Below are 17,383 nucleotides of genomic sequence, written 5' to 3'. Positions count from 1 at the left end.
TGACACCAAATGGAAGGACCTTGAACTGATAATGTTGTCCTTCTACCACAAACCTGAGGTATTTCCTGTGGGCTTTGTGAATAGGGATATGAAAGTAAGCGTCTTTTAGATCCAGTGTAGAAAGAAAGTCCCCTTTCTTCAGTAAAGGAAGTACTTGTTGGAGCGTGACCATGTGGAAATGTTCCGAATTTATGTATGCGTTGAGAGGTCTTAGGTCCAGTATTGGCCTTAGAGACCCGTCCTTTTTGGGAATTAGGAAGTATAGGGAGTATACTCCTGTTCCTTGTTGGTGCTGTGGAACCTTCTCTATGGCATGCTTTTCTAGCAGTGATAGTACTTCTTGTTTTAACAGTGTCAGGTGATCTTGCTTCATTGGACGCTGTTTGGGGGGGATGTTTGGTGGGGTAGCTGTGAGTTCTAGGCAATAACCATGTTGGATAATTTGTCTTACCCACCTGTCTGATGTGATGTTTTCCCAGACAGGTAGGAACTGTGATAGGCGTCCCCCGACCGGTGTTATATGGTCTGGGGGAAGCTTTATGAAGTCACTGTTTTGGGGTTGGAGAGTTGCGGTTGTTGTTGTTTCCGCGACCTCTACCCTTGTTGTTGTTACCCCTGTAGCTACCTCTCGAATTAACTCTGGGTGATGTAGGTGTAAAAGAGGTTTGCTGCTGGTTTGTACCTGTATTTTTGGATCCTCCTCTATAGGTGGATCTACGAAAGGAACCTCTTTGTGTCGGCTGTTGCAATGCTCCCATTGATTTAGCCGTTTCGGTATCCTTCTTCATCTTTTCTAGGGCCTCATCTGTCCCTGTGCCGAAAAGTGTTTTCCCATCAAAGGGTTGGTTCAGTAACGATGTTTGTACCTCTTGTTTGAACCCTGATACTCTGAGCCATGCATGTCTCCTTAACATGATGCTTGTGTTTGTAGACCTTGCCGCAGTTTCTGCCGCGTCTAGGGCGCACTTTATTGAAGTGTTAGTAATTAACTTCCCTTCTTGTATGAGTTGATCTGCCCTCTTTTGATGTTCTTTAGGGAGATGTGTGATGAGTTTTTCTAATTCATCATAATGCGCTCTGTCATACCTTGCAAGTAGCGCTTGCGTATTAGCTATGCGCCAACTGTTTGCCGCTTGAGATGCTACTCTCTTGCCAGAGGCATCTATTAGTTTGGACTCTTTGTCAGGAGGTGGAGCTTCTCCTGTAGATAAAGAGTTTGCTCTCTTGCGAGCGTTTGTGACCACTAGTGAGTCTAGAGGAATTTGCCCTTTAATGTATATTGGGTCTTTTGGAGCTGCCCTATATTTATCGATTCTTGGGTTCAATACCCTAGCCCTCACTGGGTCCTTGAAGATCTCTGATGTATGACTGAGAAGACCCTTAAGCATTGGTAGTGTTCCTGATGTTCTTTGTGCAGTAGGTAGTGTTTCTAATAAGAAGTCCTGTATTTGAGGTTCTGTATGTAGGTCTACCTTATGATATGTTGCTGCTCTAGTAATGAGTTGTGCAAACCCAGTATTGTCATCAGGAGGTGAGGGTTTTGAGGGATATGATTCAGGGTCGGTATCATTATCTGACCCTACATTATACTCTTCCCATGGGTCTGCCTCCTCTGGGATTGTGTCCTCGTCATCCCCAGGATGTTCCCCTTCCCCTGTGTCGCTCTCTACATCTGTTGTAGGTGTAGATGGTCGTGTGGGAGGAATATTTGGCCTATTGTGAGGAAGAGGAGAAGATGGTGTGTGAGGTTTGGGAGAAGAGGGAGGAGTTGTATTCGTCCCCATTGTTCTCTTCTTCGGATGAGTCTTGTCGTCCGAATGTTCATTCTTCCTCTTTTTAGGTAGTTCTGTGACTACCTTGCCAGTCTTTGGGTCAATAAACAAAGTCTTTTGTTTAGGATCAGTCCCGTGTTCCTGTGTCGGTACCGTAGTTTTCGGTTCCGAAAGGTGTTTTTTCTTTTGAATGTCCATTTGTATTTTCGGTGCCGAGATTTTGTTCGGATCCGATTTCTTCGGTATCGAAGATGTCCCCGGTGTCGAGGGTGTTTTCGGCGCCGAAGCATGCTTCGGTGTCGACATGGACTGCTTCGACTTCGAGCTTTCCTTGACTTGGTGCTTCGGTGTCGATGTGGTCCGTTTATCGGACCGGAACCACTATGATGGGAGACCGAGTGTTTCGGTTTCTGTTTCGTTGCCGGGCTCGAAGGCGGGGCGTTGGAAACTTTTTTCGGTTGTCTGACCGGGCTCGAGGGCGGGGTCGACACCGTACGGGGTCTGTTCTTTGGTAAAGGGACGTCGTCACTCACGGTTTGTTGGACGTCGATTTCCTCGACGTCGGACTCGTCCGCTTCTGACCCCGCCTCGTCGGCCTCTTCTTCCTCCTCTTCTGGGTGCTGGTCCTCGAACAGCTCCGGGATTGCTTGTGACTGCATTCTCGATGCCTCGTGTCTTCGGGCTCGACGGTTTCTAATCGTCGACTTTGAAGAGAATGCTGCACAGGCCTCACAGTCCCTGGATTCGTGTTCAGGGGACAAGCAGAGGTTGCACACCTCGTGTAGGTCCTTGTGTGGGAACTTAGCACCACACGTTGGACATTTTTTGAATGGAGTCCTTTCCATGGACCCCGGGCTGGACTACGTCGAGTTTCTCGTAGTCGTCGTCCTTCGAACCGCGTCGGTATGGAGTAAAGTCGCGTTCGATAACGATACCGTCGATTTGGAAAGGATTACGCGCCGGTTATAACCTTCTTTGTTGAAGTCGGTCCGGAGCGCTTCGATCCTCATCCGAACCCGATGGCGGAAAAAAACAATCTAAGGATGGAGCCGATGCCCATGCGCACTAACACCAAGAGGAGGGGTCATCTATGACGACAAAGACTTCTCCAAGAGAAAAACAAAGTGCAATCATCCGAGCCCAACACCAGATGGCGATCTATTCATAAATGTACCATCTGCAGCCCATATGCCTCGAACATGGGAGCTACACTAGAGACTAAAAGCGTAGTGGACTGAGCAGCCTTGGGAGCTCCAGGGAGCCAAACTCCTGAGATTATGCGTTGTCAGCGTAGGCGAACAGATCTAACTAAGGCTCTCCCCACTGTTGTGAGAGATCTTGCGCCACTTCTGGGTGGCGATGTAATTTTGTAATTTGTGATCCGCTAGGCATCGATGGCTGAGTTTCTCTGCTCTGGCGCGGAGTTTCTCTGCTCTGGCACTGAGAGACACTGCCAGGTGTTGAAATGCAAGGTATGTGCCCTGCTGCTCCAGCCATGTCCAGAGATGCAGGGACTCTTGACAAAGGGTCGACAACCCCACTACATCCTGTTCGTTGAAGTACCACATGGCGGTGGTGTTGTCTGTGATCACCTACACTAGCCTTCCCCTGATGGCGGGTAGGAAGGTTTCAATGCCATTCGGATCGCAAGTGAGCTCCAACGCGTTGATGTGGAGTCTGGATTCCACCAGAGACCTTGGATCTCCACCTCTCCTAGGTGGCCGCCCCATCCCAGGAGAGACACATCTGTCACTACTGTGAGATCTGGTTGGGAAGGGAGAAGGGTCTGCCTCTGACCCAATTACGGTTCATTAGCTACCAATGCAGTTCCTTTGCAGTTCCCTCCAAGAACTGGACCATGTCAGAGATTTCCCGGACACTGCTCCCAGTGGAACTTTAGGTCCCAATGCAGAGCCAGCATATGCCATCTGGCATGATCCACCAGCAGGATGCAGGAGGCCATGAGGCCCAGCAGCCACAGGGTCATTCACACCGAAATACGGGATAGAGGCTGAAACATCGGTATCATAGGCCGAATATCCCAGACTCGCTGCTCAGGAGGATAGACCAGAAACTGCTCTGTATCCAGAACCGCCTCAATGAAAGGGAGCATCTAAGAGGGAGTAAGGTGTGACTTCGGCACGTTGATAGTGAAGCCCAGCTAATGCTCATGGCCTACCGTGAACCATAGCTAGCACCTGTGGACTTGGCAGGATGGGGATGTGGAAATGGGCATTCTGCAATTCCAGCAACACCATCCAGTCTCCAGGGTCGAGGACGGACAGGACCTGATCCTATGTTAAAATGTTGAACTCCTTGCCGAGGAAGCAATTGAGAGCCCTGAGGTCTAGAATAGGACGCAGGCCTTTCTCCTTCTTGGGCACCAGAAAGTAGCGGGAAAAACAACCACAACATACTACTGGTGCAGGAACGCTTTCGATTGCTCCTTTGGCCAATAGAGCTGAGAAGTGTGGCTCACTGGTTAGAGGAGGCAGACCTGGAAGCAGAGGTCAGCCCGGGACCAGGGTTCAATTCCCGGCTCGGCCTTGAGTCCTAAAATGTCCATGGACTCGACAATTCTCGCTCCGGTGCCTACTCGATTCACGGGTTCACACTCTGCGACTCTGGGCAATAGCTTGCTTAATCTCCACAACAGCCCCTCGCGGCGGGATGCCTGGCTTTCACCTTGCGGATACCCTGCCGGGGTTATCTCACAGGGGAATACCAGGACGGGTTCCCTAAGCAAGCGCTTAGAAACCGCTTGGTGATTTGCGCTATATAAATTCCTGTACATTTACATTTACAGCTGATACTTCCCGTCAGAGAAGCACCAAATCAACCAACAAGCAATCGAAGGGTGGTGGCATGGAGGGAGGGGTAGTTTCGAAGGGATGGGAGTAGCCACTTCTGACTATTTGCAAAACCACCCTGTCCGACATGATGGTTTGCCAGTGGGGGAGGTGATGTTGAATCCTGACGCCCACTGGCTGTTGGTGGCCTTGAAAGGTCAGACTAGGAAAGCTTGGACGTTGCTGCAGGGGGTGAAAAGGTTGGCCTGGCCCGCCCGCTGGCTCCCAAACCCGCAAGAATGCTGGGACCCACGTCGGCGGTCACGCAGAGACTGGGCAGCTTGCGTATAACGGTGGCTAGACTGGGTCAAACGTGGCTGGATGCCCCTTCCGTAGACATTAAAGGGGCAAAAGCAGACTGAGGTGGATGGGAAAATGCAGCGAGGCCCAAGGATCTGGCTGTAGCCTGAGAATCCTTAAAACTCTCCAGCGGCGCGGAGTCTGCTTTGTAGCTGAAAAGGCGACGGCCATCGAAGGGCAAGTCCAGCAAGGCTGACTGGACATCTCCCGAAAAGCCAGCCGTCCTTAACCAGGCGTAGCGGTGTGACAATCGTTCTGCCTAGTGAGACGGTGGTATCCAGTCCACAGCGTATTGTGAACTTAGCTGCATCTGCTTGGGAGAGAACGGCCCAGACCTCCTCCGGGCACAGAGGCAGTACTTACCTGATCGTATCCCAGATAGTATGGGAGTATCAGCCCAAGAGGCACGCAGTATTTAACGGACTGCATTGCCACGCTGGAGGAAGAGAACATACGCTTCCCAAGATGATCCAGCTTCTTAGATTCCCTGTCTGGGGAGCAGAAAGGAATGCGCCCTTGGAAGAGGAGGCTTGGACCACCAGGCTTCCAGTGGAAGGGTGTTTGGTGAAGAAAACTGGGTCGCCCGGAACTGGGCGGCGGGCAATCTTGCGTTCCACAGGAGCCCCTGTGCTGGGCTTGGACCAGTGGGGGCTTCCCTGAAGGGCAGAAGAGGGGCTCAGAATAAGTTACCGCAGGCTTTAGCACCTCTGTCAGGAGATTCGTCCTGACTGCCAATGAAGGGAGCTCCAGGCCCAAGGCCTCGGCTGCCTTTCGCACCATCACAGTGTAAGAGGCTTCCTCCTCCGTAGCCACGGTGGGGGGGGGGGGGGGGGGGCATGCCAAGGTCTGGAGAAGTGTACAGATCACTGACGTCACCCAGGTCCTCTCTCCAGTCAGGCACTTCATGCTAGTCTGCAAAAGGGTCCAGCGACCCCTCCCAATCCTGATCACCACCTTCTGGGTGATAGGGAACACCAGGGAGGAACAGGGGAACAAAAGTACCCTCCGGCATCGAATTAGACTTCAACCAACGTCGGTCTTGCCTCGGGTCCATCTCGGGGTGAGGATGGGGACGGCATCAGTCGGGGAAGATTGAGTAAGGTCGACCGAAGTCGATCCGGACCCAGGCTTGGATCCACAGGAACCCTCCGGGGCTGGAGCCGTCGGCATTGAAGGCCCAGGACCCCAGACCGGCTCTGCGGGGCCCGAAGCGCGCCAACATAGTCGGGCTGCCCAAAAATACTGTGGAGGGCTTTGTAAAACACACAAAGTTGGACAGGGGACGCACTACCTCCCAGAAACAAAGTGAGGCGCGGAGGTGTCCCTGAAGGAGGCACCGAATACGGAGTCTTAGTTCGGCAACGCTGTGGGTCCCGCGTCGCTTCAGCCGACCAATGGGGCGAGGGCGAAGAGCGCTGGTGCTTGTTCGCCTTCTTGCGCTTCAACATACCTGAGGATTTTTAAGATTTGAAGTGGGACGAGGTGTGGGGGCTCCACAAGCAGTCTCAATACTTTCCCCTCGAGCAAGACCGGGAGCGACGCAGACTTCCCTTCGAGCAAGACCGGGAGCGACGCAGAGCTGACTGCTGGGCCTCCAAAAGCTTTCGGGACCGCTCCCGCAAAGACATGGAATTTATGGCAAGGCAGTCGAAGCACAAATTTGGTCATGGTCGCACTCCAGAAACCAAAGGCACAGGAAGTGCAGGTCCGTCAGACATCAGTTTTACAGAATTACAGGGCTTGAAGTGGATCCGAAGGTGGGACATCCCTCGCACACCAGGAGACAAATTCTCAAACAAAGTTGACAAAATGTCAACAAAACCGTAGTCAAAAAATGACTAAATGGATAGCATTCTCCGGATCTGCGCTAGGCTGGCACGGAAAAAGAAAGAACTGACATCAGCATGGGAGGGGGGGAGTCTAAGTAGGCACCGGAATGTCATCCCGGCGACCATGACGCAGACGAAGGACACAGTCGACCGACGCCACCTACTAATGAGCAGGGGTACTGCTGAGAAAAAAATTATGACGCCTGGGGGAAATTCTACGGTAAGGAATCTAGAACTCTCTTTCAGCTAAACACTTTTTATACTTGTAATCAGTAATATTAGCATGTTTATTTCATCTGTCACACACTATGGAATTGAAATGTTCCACAATACTATCTTTAACCTTTGTAGATCAATTTAACGAAGGTCCGTAGCAGTTTAGATTACTTTCAAAGGGCTTCATGGATGCACAAGTTACTACTTGTGTAACGATATATCTGTAAGAGACATTAGTTAGTGATAGATTCCTTACCTTAGAATATCCCCAGGCGTCAGACTGGATCCGGAAATTTTGCGTAGCAGTACCCTTGCGCGTTGGTAGGCGTCGTCTGCGGCTCCGCGTCCGTCGTGATGACGTCGGAGTACTTAGACGCCGCCTCCGCGTGCTGACGTCAGTTCTTAGACACAGCTTTTCCGTGCCAGAAGCGCTGAACCATGTTAAAAACCAACACTGGTGCCATTGAAACTAGGGCCCTGAAAGGGGATGACCTTAACCCTAGATATCTGTTCGCATAACGGGGAGGATGGGTGGGTCGGTAAGGAATCTATCACTAACTAACGTCTCTCACAGATATATCATTACACAAGTAGTAACTTGTGCATCTGAAAGAGACACGTTAGTGATAGATTCCTTACCTTAGAATAGATACCCCAGCAATACCAACCCGGTGGTGGGTCTGCGAACCAAAAATCACACCAGAAAGTCATGGAGGACGGAACGGCCAAAGAAGCCATCCCTCCGGACTTGACTGTCCAGGCAGTAGTGTCTTGCAAATGTGTGCAGCGAGGCCTACGTAGCCGCCTGACAAATGTCCTGCAAGGGCACTCCCCGGCCCCAGGCAGTTGTAGTTGCCGTGGCTCGGGTGGAATGAGCCCGCAATCCAACTGGAGGCTCTTTTTTAGCCAAGGAATAACATGCCTGGATACACAAGCTGATCCACAGAGAGATGGTCCTCTTGTGCACCGCTTTCCCCTTCTTAGCGCCCACGTAACCAACAAAGAGTTGGTCATCCACCCGGAACTGGCGTGTGCGATCCAAGTAGAATGAAAGCGCACGTTATTTATTTATTTATTTATTTTAAATATTTATAAAGCGCAGCTGATACCTTGCAGGCTTCCTGGCGCTAGTGAATGTACTGCTGAGGATAGACCAGAGTAGCTAGCAGACGGGTGGGGGATTAGGGGAAGAGCCAGGTCTTAATGCGTTTCCTGAATGGAAGAAGTTGTGAGATCTGGCGTATGTCAATGGGTAGGCTGTTCCATAATTTGGCCGCTGCGACCCTGAAGGATCTGCCCCCGGTTCTGGCTTTGTTGAATCTGGGCACCTTTACCAAACAGGCTGAGGACGATCGTAGGTCTCTAGTGGGAGTGTACCACAGAAACAAGGCTTGCAGGGGTCTAGGCCCGAGTCCATGCAGAGCCTTGAAGACAATGCAGAGGGACTTGAATGCCACCCGCTGCTTTAGAGGAAGCCAATGTAGCTCGACCAAGGCTGCTGTGGCCGAGGACCTTCTCGTCCAACCGAGAGCCAGCTTGGCGGCGGCAGATTGAATTCTTTGAAGTCGGTCCAGCAGCGTGACTGGGGACTCAAGGAGCAGGGCATTGCAATAGTCAAGGCGACTGAGTATTGTACACCTGACTATCGATGCCCGGGCTTGTGCGGGGAGAAGTGGCATAATTTTACGCAGGGAACGTAGCAGGGCTGTGCAGATCCCCACTGTTTTTGTTACCTGGGTTTCCATACTCAGCTTGTTGTTGAGCATGGCTCCCAGGTTACGGACCGAGGAGACTGGCAGAGGTTTGTCTCTAGTCTCTGGAGGCCAGAATTCACTCGGAAGCTGGCGGGGTAGATGTGTGCCGGCACAGAACAGAACCTCTGTTTTAGAGGAATTGAACTGGAGGGAATTTCTGTGGAGCCACCCAGCCGTCTCTCTTAAGCAGTTGTGGAAGGTAGTTAAAGGAATGGAGTCCTCTCCTTCCCAAGAGAGTATAAGCTGCGTATCATCAGCGTAGTTGATTGTTTTAATCCCAAACGACTTAATCAACGTGATCAGCGGGAAGAGGTACACGTTAAAGAGAATGGGGCTGATGGAGGAGCCCTGGGAAAGGAAAGGAGGAGTACAAGAAAGGGCCTGGAGCTCACTCACTCTCCTGGCAGAGGTGATGGCAACCAGGAAAGCAGTCCTCAAAGTAAGAAAGCGGAGAGGACAGTTGTGAAGTGGCTCAAAGGGAGCGCACATCAGAAATGTAAGAACAAGGTTCAAGTCCCACTGAGGCATCACAAACGGAACAGGACGGAACGTGTGTGTGATACCCTTCAGAAAGCGATTTACAATAGGGGACTTGAACAAAGAAGGTTGATCAGGCAGCCTTAGAAAGGCTGAAAGGGCAAAAAGGTAGCCCTTGATAGTGCCCAGAGCAGAGCCCTGCTGGGCAAGAGAAAGAAGGAAGAGAAGAACCTCAGAGAGAGGGGCAGCAAGAGGATCCACAGCCTTTGCTGTGCACCATGCCACAAATCTGTTCCACCTGCAGGCGTATACCGACTTTGTGGAGGGACACCTGGCTGCCAGAATGACGTTACAGACTTCAGGAGGCAAGTCAAATGGCCTCAACTGTCGCCGCTCAATCTCCAAGCATGGAGGTGGAGACTGGACAGGTTCGGGTGGAGGACCGTCCCCTGCTGCTGCGACAGAAGGTCCTCCCGAAGAGGCAGACGAACCGGGGGATCGACTGACAAACTGAGTAGTTTTGGATATCAGTACCTTCGTGCCCAGTCGGAGCCACAAGGATGACTTGGGCCTGGTCGCGCTTGATCTTCTTCAGCACTCTGGGCAGAAGTGGTATAGGCGTACAACAGACCGCAACTCCACTCGCGACGAAAAGCGTCTCCGAGCGAGTGCCGCCTTGGAAATTCCAACGCGCAGAACTGATGACATTGCACGTTCTCTTCGGTGGCGAATAGATCTAATCAAGGCTCTCACCATCTCTGAAAGAGGCCTTGCGCCACATCCGAGTTCAGACGCCATTCGTGATCCATCATGCACCGACGGCTGAGCTTGTCCGCCCTGGCGTTCAGAGAACCTGCCAGGTGTTGAGCCACCAGGGTCACGCCCTGGCGTTCCAGCCACTGCCAGAGGCGCAGAGCCTCCTGGCAAAGGGTCCACGACCCCACCCCGCCCTGTTTGTTGCAGTACCACATGGCGGTGGTGTTGTCCGTGAACACCTGCACTACACTCCCCGGACAGAGGGGAGGAATGCCTTCAATGCTAGAGGAAACGCCCGTCACTCCAAAAGGTTGATATGGAGCCAGGCTTCCGCCGGAGACCAGAGGCCTCTGATCTCCGCCTCTCCCATGTGGCCTCCCCAGCCCTGGAGGGACGCGTCCGTCACAACCACGTGCTCCGGTTGGGGAAGGGATCTGCCGCTGACCCAATCGCGGTCCGTGAGCCACCACTGCAGCTGTCTCGCAGTGCCCTCCGAGATCAGGACGTGGTCGGACAGATTGCCCTGATGCTGGGCCCACTGAAACTTCAGGTCCCACTGCAGAGCCCGCATCCGCCACCTGGCGTGATGCACCAGTAGGATGCAGGAGGCGATCAGCCCCAGAAGCCGCAGCGTCAATCTGACCGAGACCCGGGATAAAGGCTGAAAGAGTGGAATCCGAGCCTGAATATCCCGGACCCGCTGTTCGGGAGGATAAACCCGAAACTGCGCCGAGTCTAGAACCGCTCCAATGAAGAGGAGCTTCTGAGAGGGGCACAGGTGTGACTTTGGCACATTGAGGGAGAACTCCAGCTGGTGCAGGAGGTCTGCCGTAGTCTGGAGGTGGCTGACTACTGTCTGGGGCGAGCCCGCCTTCAACAACCAGTCGTCGAGGTGGGGGGAAGACTGAACCCCCTAACCTGCGCAGATGAGCTGCGACCACCGCCATCACCTTTGTGAACACCCGTGGGGCGCTGGTAAGGCCGAAGGGGAGCGCGGTAAACTGAAAGTGCTCGTGGCCAACCGTGAACCGCAGGTAGCGCCGGTGGGCCGGCAGGACGGGGATGTGGAAATAAGCGTCCTGCAAGTCCAACGCTACCATCCAGTCTTCTGGGTCCAGGGCAGCTAGGACCTGAGCCAGTGTCAGCATTTTGAACTTCTCCTTCCGGAGGAAGCCGTTGATGTTCCGGAGGTCCAAGATAGGGCGTAGGCCCCCTTTGCCCTTCTTGGGTACCAGAAAGTAGTGGAAGTAACAACCACACCCTACTTCTTGCCCAGGAACGCGCTCGATGGCCCTCTTGGCCAAGAGGGCCGTAACTTCCTCCTGCAGAAGTCGCAAATGATCCGCCGATACTCGGTGGTATTGCGGTGGCATGGCTGGAGGGGTCGTCTCGAAGGGGAGGGAGTAGCCCCTTCGCACGATTTCCAGCACCCACCTGTCCGAAGTGACAGTGTGCCAGTGGAGGAGGTGATGGCGAACCCTGCCCCCCACTGGCGACACATGGGCCTGAAAGCATGGACTAGGAGGGTTTTGAGGCGGATGCTGCAGGGGAAGGTGTGGACTGACCCCGCCGTTGACCCCGACCTCCGCCACGGCAGTTTCCACGGCCGCCACCACGTTGGGTATTACCCTGCGGCGCGTGGCTGGCAGCACGTGTGGGAACACCCCTTCCGTGGCCACGAAAGGAGTGAAAGGCAGCCAATTGCTGGCGCGGGGCAGAGAGGCCCAAGGACTTGGCCGTAGCCCTGGAGTCATTAAAGCGCTCAAGCGCATGGTCTGCCTTGTCGCCAAAAAGACGACGGCCATCAAACGGCATGTCCATCAGTATATTCTTGACATCAGCCGAGAAGTTGGCGGATCTCAACCAGGAGTGGGGACGAATAGCCACCGTCGTTGCCATCGCTCTGCCTAGTGAATCGGTGGTATCCAGTCCACACCGAATTGAATAACGTGCATCATCTCGGCCCTTCACAAGGGCTTGGCCAAGTTTAGCCCGTACCTCCAAAGGGCATTCTGGCAGCACGTCCGTGACCGTGTCCCACAAGGAGTGGGTGTAGCGGCCCAAGAGGCATGCGGTGTTGGAAGACCGCAGTCCCAAACTGAGGGAGGAGAATACCTTCTTGCCGTATTGCTCATACCTCTTGGACTCCCTGTAAGGCGGAGCCGACGGGAATGTGGTCTGGGGTCTCAGGGGTGGGGTGGGTGGACAGGAAACATGGGTCGCCCGGGGCGGGGAGGTGGCGTCTGGCCATGTTCCTATCTACAGGCGAACCTGTAGCGGACTTGGACCAAGTGCCCGAAAGAACGTCAATTAAGGCCTCGTTAAACGGCAGCAGAGGCTCGGCTGAGCATGACTGCGGCTTAAGGACCTCAGTGAGGAGGTTAGTCCTCACGGCCGCGACGGGGAGCTCAAGGCCCAAGGCCTTGGCCGCCCTCATCAACACCACACTGTAGGTTGCCCCCTCCTCCGAAGCCACGGTAGGAGGTGAGACAAAACCAGTGTCCGGCGAAGTGTCCAGACCACTGGCCTCCCCAAGTTCACCTGTCCAGTCCTCCTGGGACTGACATTCACGTGTCAGAGGGTCCTCAGACCCCTCCCAATCCTCCTCATCACCCATCTCCTGGTACTCAGGGTTAGTAAATGATGGGGCCGGTTCATGGAAAGTGAGCTCTCCGAACGGCGTCTGAAGCGGCGCCCATCCGGCGCCGGAACCGGGTCGAGGGAGGCATCGGGGACGGCGCCGCCCGAAGACGACCCGGATCCAGATCCAGCGGGGGCCTGCGGTGCCGGGCCCGAAGGCACCGGCGGCGTCGGAGCCGAAGCACCCGACCCGCTAGGTCCCCCAGACGGGTCCGCTGGGCCCGAAGGCGCCACGGAGCCCGCCGGGGGAGTGAGGGACCTCATGGCCATGAGGAACCGCCCGATCTCCTCTGGCGTCGTGCACGGCCGAGGGACCGGAGGGTATGGGGCCGGACGCGGCGCCTGCGACTCCGATTGAGCCGCGTGGGCGATGTCACCTGAACCCCCGGCCGCGTCGCGCGCGTGTCAGGGGGAGTCGGAAGAGCGATGACGTCTCTTCGGCTTCTTGTGCTTACTTGACGACTTCGACTCAGAGGAATGATGTCTACTCCCGGAGCTATGGCGGCTCCACTCCCGCGACCGGTCCCTCGACCTCCGTTCGGACCGGGGCCTCTCTTGGCGCGGGGCCGACTGCCGAAGTTCGAGTCGCTTGCAGGACCGCTCCCGCCTAGCTTTCGAAGTCAGGGCCCGGCAGTCGGATCAGGTCTTATCGTCGTGGTAGACGCCGAGACAGTGGAGACACAGACGGTGAGGGTCCGTGACCGACATCAGTCGGTCGCAATCCTCACAGTGCTTGAAACCTGGCATCCCTACCGGCACCGTTCGGAGTCGAAGACTCGAAAAAGAACGACCAAAAGAGATCAAAAAAGTTTAGTCAAAAAAGACTAAGGTACCACTTTTTCCGGATCTGTGCTGCTGGCGCGGAAAAAAGAAGAACTGACGTCAGCACGCGGAGGCGGCGTCTAAGTACTCCGACGACATCATCACGGCACCCACGACGGACGCGGAGCCGCAGACGCCTACCGACGCGCAAGGGTACTGCTGCGCAAAAATTTCCAGATCCAGTCTGACGCCTGGGGATATTCGAAGGTAAGGAATCTATCACTAACGTGTCTCAGATGTCTTTCCACACTTGCAGTGAGTTAATACTCTCTCTATAAGAAAGAGCTCTGCTAGACCAACCCCATAAAGGAAAGCAACAAGTTGAATTAAATTAACTCAATGCAAAACGAAGCAGACAATTGCAAAGTCTTAAGAGAAACAGTGACTCATGCAGACAAACCTTCAATGACTCCTGGAATGAAGAGGCCTGGTACTGTGCATAGTTCGATATTGTAGTATGAGAGCGACTACTTTCACAACGCCAGATTTTCTTTGATCCAGTGGGGTCCCAATTTTCATCTGAAGGTTGTAGTAATTGTGTCCTCACTTCTACAATGTTTTCGTTATTGGCTTCCACCAATGTTTTTGTAGAGAAGAGTCCTAGATCTGAGAACAAAATGTAGTGTCCACTATACATTAGATACATTATTAATCTGTATTAATTAGTTTATCCTAAAATTATTTCAGTCACATTCAGCATAGGACATGAAAATATAAGTGAGCAACCAGCAAAATATGTGGTGGAAAACAGCAGCAACACAGAGCTGAAATAAAGTAAATTAATCTTGCTCTTACTTTCTTGGAAATTGTCCATTTGACTACTCTGAAAGCTTAGTTATTTATAAAAATTAAACCCCAATTAGTAGTAAGAGCTGAGGTACACATCGCCAAATACCTTGTCAAATTAAGTTCGCACTGAGAGGATCTTTGTCAATGTTCATACAAATAAATATAAACCCACTGATAAGGAAAATGCTACTTACCAGTATGCATCTGTTTTTGGCATGTAGGGTTGCAGAGCCACACACTAGTGCATAGATCGCCATCTGGTGGTGGGCCCGGATGATTACACTTTGCTGTCTTGGAAGAGTCTGTTTGGGAGAGGACTCCTCCTGTAGAGCGTAGAGTGCATGGGCATCGACTCCATCTTTAGATTGTTTTTCTCCATTGGGGAAAGGATGGAGTTGTACGAGTACAGAAAAAGATGTCCATGTCTTGTGTATTTAGCGAAGATATTACTGGAACAGATATAGGTAGCCGGGGAGGCAGGTGGGCGTGTGTGGCTCTGCAGCCCTACATGCCAAGAACAGATGCATACTGGAAAGTAGCATTTTCCCTTCGAGGATTATGGGCTGTAGAACACATACTAGTGCATAGACTGCATAGCAGCTTTCTCCCTTAGCGGCGACCACCAGTATCTGTTGCAGTAGTTTGAAATAATGTTTTGAGTACAGCCTTGCCCACAGTAGCTTGTTGTGCGTGCACAACTACACAGTAGTGTTTAGTAAATGTGAGCGGTGTAGACCATGTAGCTGCTTTACAGATATCATCTAGGGGTATATTTCCTAGAAATGCCATAGATGCCCCTAATTTACGGGTGGAATGAGCCCTAGGGGGAATGGATAGAGTGCGTTTTGCTTTTTGGTAACAAATTTGAATGCATTTAACAATTCACCTTGCAATTCCAGCTTTTGAGATGGGATTACCTTTATGTGGAGGAGAAAAGGACACAAACAACTGTTTTGTTTTACAAAATGGTTTTGTCCTATCAATGTAGTAGAGGAGCGCTCCTTTTACATCTAATGTATGTAGAGCTCTTTCCGCAACTGTTTGTGGTTGAGAAAAGAACACTGCCTACTCAATAGATTGATTGAGGTGGAACAGTGAAATTACTTTTGGAAGGAATTTTGGGTTTGTTTTAAGAACCACTTTGTTGTTTTGGAGTTGTATGAATGGTTCTTGAATTACTAATGCCTGGATCTCACTTACTCTTCTGAGTGAGGTAATAGCAACTAAAAAAGCAACTTTCCATGTAAGGAACTGTAATTTACACTTATGTAAAGGTTCAAATGGAGGACCCATAAGTCTAATGAGAACAATATTTAATTCCATACAGGAGAGGGTGGTATCCTTAGCGGAATTATTCTTTTGAGTCCTTCCACAAATGCTTTGATGGCAGGTACTCTAAATAATGACAGATGTCTGTTTTGAAGGTAAGCTGCTATAGCAGCAAGATGAAATCTGATTGAAGAGTATGCTAAACTACATCTTTGTAGATGAAGCAGCTAACATATGATGATGATTTGTATATAAACATCTAGTGGGTTAATGTTATTTGTGCAATACACAACAAATCTTTTCCACTTGGCTGCATAGCATGCTCTAGTGGTGGGGCGTCTAGCTTATTTTATAACATTCATGCAATCAGGCGGAAGATTGAGGTATCCAAATTCTAAGACTTCAGGAGAGAAATCGCTAGGATGAGCTGCATTGGGTCCGGATGCATGATCTCTCCATGGTTCTGTGTCAGTAGATGTGGAGAGAGTTTTAATTTTTGGTGTGGTATTACTGAGAGTTCTAGTAGTGTGGTGTACCATGGTTGCCTTGCCCATGTTGGTGCTATGAGAATCAATGTGAGGGAATGTTGCTGTGGCTTGCGTACCACTAATGGAATTAGTGGGAGAGGTGGAAAAGCGTACGCAAATTTGTTTGACCAACTCATCCATATCGCATTGCCTTTGGACAATGGGTGTGGATATCTGGCGGCGAAGCTTGGGCATTTGTCGTTGCGATGCGTGGCGAACAGATCTATCTCTGGTTGTCCCCACTGGTGAAAGAAAGATTGAAGAACTTGAGGATGAAGTTCCCACTGTTTGACGACTTAACAGATCTGCAACTTGATTGTGAACTCCTGGTAGATGTTCTGCTAACAAAGATTTTTTGAGGAATGGCCCACCTCTATATGCTCTGTGCCAGCCGGGAGAGCTGTAAGGAGTGTGTTCCTCCCTGTTTTTGGATGTAATACATGGCTGTCATATTGTCGGTACTGACTAATACAGCCTTGCCTACTAGGTAATGCTGAAACGATTTTAGAGCTAGAAAAACTACTAGCTACTCCAGATGATTTATACGGAGTAGCTTTTGTTGCAGTGTCCAAGTGCCCTGTATGTGTTCTTTCAAATGTGCTCCCCATCCTGTGAGAGATGCATCTGTGGTTAGCACCACTTGTGGAACAGGCTCTATGAACGGCCGGCCCTTGGAAAGGTTTTTGGTGTTCCACCACTGCAGAGAGCGATGTGTCCGGTCGGCCACCATCACCAGATCTGTTATTTGTTGTTGAGCCTCATTCCATTGACTTGCTAAGCACTCTTGCAGGGGGCGCATTTGGAGTCTTGCACGTGGCACTATGAAGATGCAAGATGCTATCATTCCAATTAATTGCATGAACACTTGAGCTGGTAGTAAGTGTTGTGGCTGGAATCTTTGTATTAAAGCTTGCATACTTTGTATACTTGTTGGATTGGGGAATGCAATTGCTTTGGAGGTATCTATTGTGGCACCCAGATACTGTTGAGACAGGGATGGTTGAAGATGTGACTTTTTTTGATTTATTGTGAATCCTAGCTTGTGTAGCAGGCAGATGGTCTGATGCGTGTGCTGCACACACTGGTGGTATGACTTGGATTTTATTAGTCGTCTAGGTATGGGGACACATGAATGTTGTCCCTTCTCAAGTGTGCTGCTACTACTGCTAAACACTTTGTGAAAACTTGAGGTGCTGTAGTTACTCCGAAAGGGAGTACTTTGACCAGGTAATGTTGACCGTCTAGTACGAACCGAAGGTACTTTCTGTGAGCTTGATGGATGGGAATGTGGAAGTAGACGTCTTTGAGATCTAATGTGGCAAGGAAGTCGCCTTGTTTTAACAGAGGCAGAACCTGCTGTAATGTGAACATATGAAAGTGGTC

At 51.5% G+C, this 17,383-nt stretch overlaps 1 protein-coding gene across 2 annotated transcripts in view; it reads right to left on the bottom strand.

Annotated features, from left to right (window-relative positions):
* KDM6A (lysine demethylase 6A) overlaps positions 1 to 17,383 on the bottom strand; it is a 1,083,812-nt gene that overhangs the window by 284,608 nt on the left and 781,821 nt on the right. For both annotated transcript variants that reach the window (XM_078658310.1, XM_078658311.1), the window contains one exon: positions 13,816 to 14,021. In XM_078658310.1, the coding sequence (XP_078514436.1) occupies positions 13,816 to 14,021 (206 nt within the window). The remainder of the gene's footprint in view (positions 1 to 13,815; positions 14,022 to 17,383) is intronic.

Source organism: Lissotriton helveticus, chromosome 8 (assembly GCF_964261635.1).
Source record: "Lissotriton helveticus chromosome 8, aLisHel1.1, whole genome shotgun sequence".
Taxonomy (NCBI): Eukaryota; Metazoa; Chordata; class Amphibia; order Caudata; family Salamandridae; genus Lissotriton; species Lissotriton helveticus.
The sequence above is the reverse complement of the archived record's forward strand: the minus strand, read 5'-3'. Positions and strand labels throughout refer to the sequence as shown.